Source organism: Ostrea edulis, chromosome 4 (genome assembly GCF_947568905.1).
Source record: "Ostrea edulis chromosome 4, xbOstEdul1.1, whole genome shotgun sequence".
In the NCBI taxonomy this organism is placed as follows: Eukaryota; Metazoa; Mollusca; class Bivalvia; order Ostreida; family Ostreidae; genus Ostrea; species Ostrea edulis.
In genome coordinates, this window is record NC_079167.1 from 2,496,709 (window position 1) to 2,506,601 (window position 9,893).

The window sequence follows — 9,893 nt, forward strand, 5'->3', positions numbered from 1 at the left end:
TATTATTTAACGTAAATGAAAGTCCCACAAGATACCGACGATAGTTTGTCGAAGGAATATTTGTCTTATACCGACTTAGGTCTGACCGGGATGAAATTCGAACTCCACAACCTCCTGCTTATACAGCGAATGGACTTTTAAAATCCTTAGCAGTTTATCATTATATTTGTATCGTTGGGGATCCGTTCAAGAAGACGCTTGGGCAGGTAGCAGCATAGTGTGCTCCAGTTATCGGGACGTGAAACCAATTTATTAACGAATTTCTCAGGATTAGTTTTACATTTGTAAATAATGGAAGTGTTGTGTTCACCTTTTCCCAGTGATTAGAATTAGTGATTTTTGTGACAAGAAAAACTGTCGGTGAATAGTTCTTACAACAGTCTCTAGTGCAGCTTTGGGTTTTTTTCCCCACAGGCATGAATATCCTACACAATTTTGTGTGTGTGGGGGGGGGGGGGATATCCACACCGCAAACAGGAGTCAACGCCAAAAATAAAACAGGGACAGAAAAGACTCCAGAGAAAACTAAAGACAACAACTCGGTGTCGGATGTTAGTAGATCGTTACATTGTAGCTTTCATTCAGAAAGACCTCACCGAAGTGAAAGAAAGATCTAAAAGAACAATTAAAGATGACAATCTAGAATCTCTAGTTTCGACCATAGTCAAAAAGAAATTGGAGCAGAATAACCGAGTTGAAAGAGGATAATGATAAGAGATTTCAGGAATAAAAAAATACCGTAAAATGACATTTCAATAAAAAAAAAGATGGAGAAAAATATTGAAATGTTAGAACAAAGAATGGAGACGCGAATAGAAAAATTGATAAGTTGCAACTAAGAGATACGCGAGATGAAACAAGCTCCAAAGAAAAGAAGCTTTCAAGCTCCATAGAAAAGAAGCTTTGCGGCTTTTTCAAAATACTACACCTACTGAAGATGACTACAATTATATTGGTTGTATTGATGGCAGTTTTTTCCTTGAAGTTCTCCTTACGGAAATACGTGGAATAACCATTTCATATTTATCATATAAGAAAAAGAAACGGAGCCAGGCTGAAAAATCACTAGTAGAAGTGATTGAAAGGTTGGGGGTCACTAAACAAAAATGATACAGATATTTTTGAAGAGAAAAAGCTATCCCTTGAATAGCTAAGAAAAGAAAAATGCAAGGTCATATAAGATCACGTGCTAGATGGGCGGAAGAAGGTGAAAAGCCAAAATATTTTTTGTAATTTTGAATCGCGTAACTATATCAATAAAGTAGTAAAAAGGGTAGATATTGAAAAACTGTGTTTCTAATCAGTTTGAAATTTTAAACCAAGTTAAAACTTTTTATGAAAATTTATATCCAAATAGAGACTCGAAACATTGACTTGGATCTTAATAGATCATTCTCTATTTTGTATTGGTTATAGGAGTTATGCGATTGATAGTTAGAAGAAAAGCACTACCCGTTTTGACCCGAAACTCCTCGTAACCATAAATAAATTTGCCGTGCACTACACTGATACGGATATGTAACAGACATATACAACGGCATGTACATTTTACCTTCTTCAACAGAGATGTGGCAAGATTGAGAAGCCATTGACGATGGCCATTGTGAGTGAAGCCATGAACGAGGATTTTAGTTTTCCGGGATCCGGAATAATGGCTGCTGCCTACTCCACCTCCCACCTGTAGCTGTTCCTCTGAGGACACTGAGGGATTTTCTCTATAAATAAGTTAACTGTCATCATTGTTCTCTGATGTAGTCTATATACATAAACCCGTAAATGATTTCAATAACGATGTCCAAACTCTGAAATAAGTTACATTGACTCTTGTGACATCTTTTATGTGATTCTCAACGGGTAGCCCGTCATCGGTTGGCGATCGACGTTGTCATTGTAAACCTTATCTGTTTTATGTACACGTAGTACAGTTCCCTTTACCTTGTGTGCAAGTAAAACTTTATTTGTTGTTCCGCTGGACTTTTGGGTAACAAGTCAATCGGCCGCTCTACACTTCTAAATGGAGGTGCAGTACTAAAACAGCCTAAATCTCCAAAACACGCTTGCTGGTCCAAGCTATCGAGAAGAAAACCTAAGAAAATAGAAGGAAGCGAACAAATAAATATAACCTTCCTGCAAGTGTGACAAAATTTATAGCTTTAATCTTGTACTCCGTATGCACAAAACCTTTCGGAATCTCCATCAGTGACATTGTCCTTCAACAGAAAGCAAGGTTTTTATGCTATGCACTAGGCTAGTCTTGAAAGTCGGATAAATTTTGGATGAAAATCAATTCAGGGTAATAAAAGAAAAGATCTGTCAAGTTTCTTTAGTTATTTTTTTGTCGTACACATGCATTTTAATTTTGAACCTATAATTTATTATCTACGATGTTGAAATGTTGGTCTAAACACCATGCCCCCTATTTGATTGATTGATATTGTTTAACGTCCCTCTCGAGAAGCTTTCACTCTTATGGGGACGTGAGCAGGGAGGGGTCGTTATCGTGCCACACCGTCTGTGATACGGGACCTCGGTTTTTGCGGTCTCATCCGAAGGACCACCCCATTTAGTCGCCTCTTACGACAAGCAAGGGGTACCGAGGACCTATTCTAACCCGGATCTGCACGGGAGCAAGACTTGGCTTTGAAGCCCTTCAAGGCATTCATAGAAGCTTCGTAGAACATTTACTGGATCCAGCAAAGGGGGGGGGGGCACAACCACATTGATATTAGATGAGGAATATACAACAACAAAGCACGTGACGAAGACGTCGTTTGGTTTATTTGGCTGTTTTATACACGCGTGATTGCGAGAAAAAAAAAACCTAGGGGCGTATAATTTCAACACGACATCGCAGCAATTGTGAACACTGATACTTTCCAAAGAAAGCTTCACGGCTGGAATTCGTGCTAACGAACTGTTTTGTAATCTGAATATTTGATAATATTATCAGTGACACTTTTGTGGACATAGGTGAACATGCAGTTGTTTAGGCGCTGTTGTCTCGTGGTATTAGGCGCTGTTGTCTCGTGGTATTAGGCGCTGTTGTCTCGTGGTATTAGGCGCTGTTGTCTCGTGGTATTAGGCGCTGTTGTCTCGTGGTATTGCGCAAATACCTCATATACGTAACGTCAGTACACCGAATGCAATGCACAACAACAGGCAAAATGTGGACTTTGTATTCTTCGCATGATATTTTTTTCATTTGTCCATGCTTAAAACTAATGAAGAACACTTGTCATGATTTTCAATGAATCCAACTCGATAAACAATAGTTTGGCCTGAAAAGAAATTTGAATATTTGTTTGGTCTATGAAGCACCAGTCACCTCATCTTACTCTTGACGACAATATTCTTGAATGCTTAGAAAAAGAAATGATGCTTTATAATCATGATAATAAATCTGGTGATGTCTTACTTTGCGGGGGTTTCATTGCAAGGGTGTCCACTGATTTTATAGCAAATGATGACGATATGTATATACCAGTTTTGGACCATTACAACATTGATGAACAAATTAGAAATAGAGAATGGATATTCTCTTAGGCACCTGATCCTACCTCTGGTATATACAGGGGTCCGTGTTTGACCAACTCTCTATTTTGTAGATATGAGATTGATCACTGTTCTTTATCTTCACCTTTCATTTCTGAGACAGTTTTGAAATCCAAAACTGACATGCTTCACACCAAGTCTAGTAGACTATGTAATAGTGTCAAAAAATATTATTATAAAATTTTGAACTTCTATGCTGAGAACTTTGATCCTATTTATCACTGTTTATTGCACTGGGAATTTTCTGCAAATTTTGTTGCTCAAAAGGATACATTGACTGATTTTTGTCAAACTTCTGATATTGAACTTTATCTGGTCTTACGATTCTGCTATTAACTTTCAATGGGCACTTTTATCAACTGACATACAACAAAGTTTAAAACTCTTCGAAAATGAACAAATAAATAACTCAAATTTCTATGGATATTGCATCAGCAACAGTTGATAACATACTGTAGAAAGCAGCTTTGTGGTAACGCACTTTGAAAAGAATACGCGCTTTGATTTTTTTTTCAAAGTGCGTTAAATTTGGGACCAAATCAACGCAATTTGAAAAAAAAATTCAAAGTGCGTTAAATTTGGGACGAAGTCAACTCAATATGAATTTTGTTTTCAAAGTACGTTGTGAGTGTACATCAGCATTTTTTTTTCATGGAGACACTTAACGCACTTTGAAAAAAAATATACTAGTATATAAAACAAATATTCTGAAACTTTGTTTTTAATTAGTAGAGGGAATAATTAAGTGTTGTATTTCTTTCTCAAAATGAGAGGAATTGATCTACCGTTGTCGGAAACGGGGAAAATAAAACCAAAGATACATACCAATCTTCTACATGGAATCAATTTGTAGTTTTTACCGGTAAATCATTCAAATTGATTCCATGTAGAAGAGACCCCACCCACAATTTAATTCAAAATTTGATTTTAGATCCGCTCACATACTCACTACTCGCTATCTAGAGAGCCTCATCTGTGGTTAAATTAGTAAACCCACTCGATTTATTCTATTGAAAGACATTTTGTGATTCTGCAAGCGAATATTAACTGGAATTTTACCTCCGATGCGACCCTTTATGTGTTAGTGTAGCGGATGTAACATCTAATTTGAATTACTTTGCCCAACTCCTCAGCTTTCTTCCTATACATAACATGTGTAATTATATCCCACGCAACGAAGTTGCGGAAGGTATAATTGAAGCGCAGACAACACAAACAAGTTTTACTTGACAAACTATCTTCTTTGCATGAAGAAAATCCCAAACTTTAGTGGATTCTGATCACAGCTTCGAAATGAAGATTCTACGCCTCCCGATACATCTACTTCACCGTCCAAGTGGTTTGACCACTTCAAAAATTTAAATCAATCTAGTGAATCATTATATAATAGAATACACCACTTAAAGGAATAATTGTCTTCTATGGGAAAGTCTTTGTGTTTTAATGAATCGGATAATTTGATAACAGCAAAAGAAATTCCACAGAAATACCCGCTTGATATTCTGTAAGGCGCCTGGATTGGACAATGTTTCTTAGAACCTCTGATCATACGTTTATTTTGTGCACTTTATTTAACACCTTTTATGATAATCACTAAGGAAGACTGTGTGCATGCTTTGCATACTTTAAGAAAGCTTTTGAAAGTGTTATACATGTATCAAATTGAAATGTCTACAAATTCGGATCAAAATTTTATAATGTAATTGACAGTATGTACAACCTCGGTAACTCATGTGTTCATTTAAAAGAGCAAGTAACTGAATGTTTCTCTATTAAATTGGGGGTTAAACAGGGTCATAATTTAAGTCCTTACTTATTCTAAATATTTCTCAATGATTTACCAACATGCATGTCAACTACTGATGATATTGTCAGTTTAAATGACAATTTCCGTCATTGTTTAATGTATGCAGATAATGTTGTAATGCTGTCAAGTCCCCTTTTTTAAGCTTCAACAAAAGCTAGATTGTCTTGCCAAATTCAGTAAGGATTGGTGTCTAGTCAATATATCAAAAATAAAGAGTCTTATTCTTTAATAAACCGAGTCGTCACAGATAGCATGTATATTAATGGACTCTAAGCCACTGGAATGAATGTATTAAATATAACAAATACTTAGGTATTTATTTCACAGCATCAGGTAGTTTCACTCTGGCACCAGAAGGAATTTAAAATTTATAAGAAAAGTACTTTTTTATAAAAAGAAAGTTAAAAAAAGGATGTTTTAATTTGAGTTTAAACTCCATTGTTAAACATTATGTCTACATGTATATATGTACCATACTATTAAGCCTATTTTACTCTATAGTTGAAAAATCGGGGGATCATTTCACTCTCAAACTGCACGTTTCCGTAATAATTAATTGACTTGGATGAAATATTTTCTAAATATTTGTGTGAAAACTACATATTAGATTTTGTAGATATATACTTGGAGTTCATAAGAAAAGTGCAAAAAAGTGTATGCCATGCTCCATGAGGTCCTAATTTGGAAACAACTAATCACTTAGAACACGCCAATGACCGTTTCATGCTTTGTTCGATCCAACGATCACGTCATTATACATATTGCATTGATGTACAGTTAGTTAGAATACATACATGTTAAACTTTGAACTCCTATCGTGACTTCTGGTGAAATAGGTACGATTAAAAACAGCGATAAATTTTCTTCAGAAAAATTTTTAACGTGCGGATTCGTCGAATACAACTAGGAGGCTTACGTTCGACCTTTTGAATAAGAAGACAATGGTCAACACTGTTGCAGTCGTTTCTCTCCTACCTGCTTATTCCTAATGCAGAAAACTGACTGCAAAAGTACGTTTTGTATGTTGTTCGCAACATTGTTCAATTCAATCACCAACTGTGACCTTGACCAAAGACCATTTGACCCAGAAATCATTAAGGATCTTCATTTATATATATATTATACAAATATATTATATTATACGCCAAATATTTAATATTTGTTATTTATTACAGGGTTTTATTATTCTTTATCTTATTGATCCATGATAAAGAGACCGTCTTATTGAAACGAACCTGAATAGCGTTGTTGTGATTGTCAAGTCAACACAAGTCTGTTACATTATATATATATATATATATATATATATATATATATATATATATATATATATATATATATATATAAAGCACTAAAATGACCAACGACACGAACAACAGTGACTTGTCAAATTTTCAGGACAACCTGTCCCTTCCTCAGGACGATAGAATATAGAAAAGAAAACTAAATAGAAAAGGAAACTAAAACTACAACTAAACTACAAAAGCTGACAACAAACAAAACAACTACATATTAAAATTATTGAGTGTAATATGTGGCAATAGAAAAATCCGTTCCCATCGAGCGTCAAGACAGATCTGCATATATATATATATAATAGAGCATTTTCCGGACGCACGCGCAGGCAAGTTATCATGTCCCTTAGGACTTCGTTGTGAGGGAGGCACCATTCTGTTGAATCGTGTATGTGCACTGATAGATGCAGAAAGGAAAGTTCAATCAAATGTAAAATGATCAGAATGTACATGTGCGTCATTTCAGTTGGAGAACATCATCGAGCAACAATATTAAATATTTGAAAAATTATTCCATCTGTCCGTGCAATGCTGGCATTTGTCACATAGCTCCAAATGACGTAAGCCATGTCAACAGCTTCGACAGTATCAATTAATTTAATGGCTCTGAACTGGTGTCTCATCCAATAAGCCATTGTTTGTATGTAATTTACCGCATCTGCAGAGGAAGTTGGTTAAATACAAACTGCTTTACAATGGATTTGACAGTTTACGTAATTGCAAAGACGGCTTTTAAACCACTTGAGTTTTACAACTAAAATTGGTTAACCCAGCTTTCATTTGTCAATGAATGAACCACACTACATTGTACTGTATGATGGTCATTTTCAAAGTTACCAGTCGTAATCGTTCAATATATGACCGTATAAATCTTTGAAAACTAATGGGTTCTCAAGAAATGCAAAACTAGTATAGCCATCTCGCCTCTTGACTTCCATAGTGTACGTGGAGGGAGAACGACGAGACGTCTTTTTATTTACAAAGAGACATAGCTTCATGAATTTGGGGGAGGGGGGGGGGGTCCAAAACTCATCTACAATTCAACAATTTTATTGTCAATTGCAGGTAGCTTTTGCATGCTTACGTGGTCAGTCAACATAGGAATAGAGCTAATACACTAGCGGCAACTTATCTACAGAAAGATGATAGTCGTGGTTTTAAAAGGGTGAAAGTCCAAAACGAATCTACACATGTACGTTATTTTTTCAGATGACTTTCTCATACTATTAAACCTCTGCATCAATGTGGCGGATTCACAGTCAATGCGTCCGCGATACATTGGTGTTGTTTACTACTGATGTTGGACATGTATTTTCAGGTCATAGGTCATCGCGTGTATGATTATGATAGAAATTTCACCTCGTATGTATATATTAGCCGTTAAGGCAGAGGCGGACATAGGATTGGTTCAACTCTAAGATTTCTCACATTTCTACATTTTAAAGACTGACTCTCTCTCTCTCTCTCTCTCTCTCTCTCTCTCTCTCTCTCTCTCTCTCTCTCGTGTGTGTGTTGTAAACAAGAGTTCCCATGTGATTGTCCTTCCACTATACTGTTTTCCTTACATGAAGCACGATAATCTGAGAACTACAATGTACATTATACAAAATGAAATCGCATTCGGTAAAAAAAAAACAACAACAAAAAACAACCACCCAGTACGATACTTTAACTTCAAGGCAGAAACAATAATTATTGTATTCACTCAAAATTAGCCTAAGCAGAGGCGGATATAAGACACCAATATTTAGATTTCTCTGATGATGCTATATTTATCTATAAGAATTGTATGCAAGATCTCAAACCAATCACCCACTGATAGAAGTCCAGTCACCCACTGATAGATGTTCAATCACCTACTGGTAGATGTTCAATCACTGATAGATGTTCAATCACCTACTGGTAGATGTTCAATCACCTACTGGTAGATGTTCAATCACTGATAGAAGTTCAATCACCTACTGGTAGATGTTCAATCACTGATAGAAGTTCAATCACCTACTGATAGAAGTTCAATCACCTACTGGTAGATGTTCAATCACCTACTGGTAGATGTTCAATCACCTACTGGTAGATGTTCAGTCACTGATAGATGTTCAATCACCTACTGATAGATGTTCAATCACTGATAGAAGTTCAATCACCTACTGGTAGATGTTCAATCACCTACTGGTAGATGTTCAATCACTGATAGATGTTCAGTAACCCACTAATAGAAGTCTTCAACATCATCAACCGCTCTCTCTCTCTCTCTCTCTCTCTCTCTCTCTCTCTCTCTCTCTCTCTCTCTCTCTCTCTCTCTCTTCTTTCTTTCTTTCTTTCTTTCGATGCAAAATATATAACTCTTGCATATATATACATGATGTTAGGCTTTTAACTTTCAACCCTAATTTTTTCTTAAAATACATCATTTTCTGATTTTTTAAAATTTTCTAAAAAGAGACATCATTTAAACCTTAACTTAAGGAAAGTCCGTGCTTTTACGTATCCGGTTTTAAATTTTAAACACCGACTAGAAAGTTCCAGTTCTAACTTCTTTGTCTGATGTTTGTAGTTTACGAGAACTGTACGAGTCAAATTTAGCATTCAGATGTGAATCTTAGATATATTTACTATGAATTATTATAGTGTCAAGTCCTCACTAGCTCCAATGGTACAAAGCAATGTAATATCTACACTGATCTCTAAAAGGCTCATAGATTGCAATCTAAGCCTGAACAAGTTAAAAATCATTCATAGGCGTGACCCTCACAGTGGAATTCAAACTGTTTTTAGTGAGTTTGTGTTTGGTTCAAAGAAACCCAGAATTATAAATCCTCAGAAAATCATTAGTAAAGTTGTTGAATATTTGAACTCTTCTTCACAAGTATTTTCAAGAAACAAAATTATTTGTACATGAGCTGTATATGTTACACTATATTTATTTTTTCTATAAGTATGAGATAGCATGTAGGTATTGTTATGTATGATATGATTGATAGACAAACAAAAAAAGAATAACACACACACCAAAAAAAAATTGTGAGAAAAAGGAAGGGGTGGGGGTGCCCCCCCCCCCCCCCCACTCCTTGTGTTCTAATTGTCTGGTAGGACAAAATTTTCAGTATATATATATATATATATATATATATTGTCATATTCTGTTAATCTTGATTTTAAGACTGTATTTGCTGTTACAATTTACTAATTTCAAAGTGTGCAAAGAATAATTGTAAAACTTAAATTTAAAAATGGGGGTT

At 35.5% G+C, this 9,893-nt stretch overlaps 1 protein-coding gene across 1 annotated transcript in view; it reads right to left on the reverse strand.

The window, feature by feature from the left end:
* LOC125669848 (pancreatic triacylglycerol lipase-like) overlaps positions 1-9,893 on the reverse strand; it is a 56,229-nt gene that overhangs the window by 25,380 nt on the left and 20,956 nt on the right. The window contains exons 2-3 of the mRNA XM_048904668.2: positions 1,936-2,086; positions 1,553-1,715 (exon numbers count right to left, since the gene is read on the reverse strand). Coding sequence (XP_048760625.1) covers positions 1,553-1,715; positions 1,936-2,086 — 314 coding nt within the window. The remainder of the gene's footprint in view (positions 1-1,552; positions 1,716-1,935; positions 2,087-9,893) is intronic.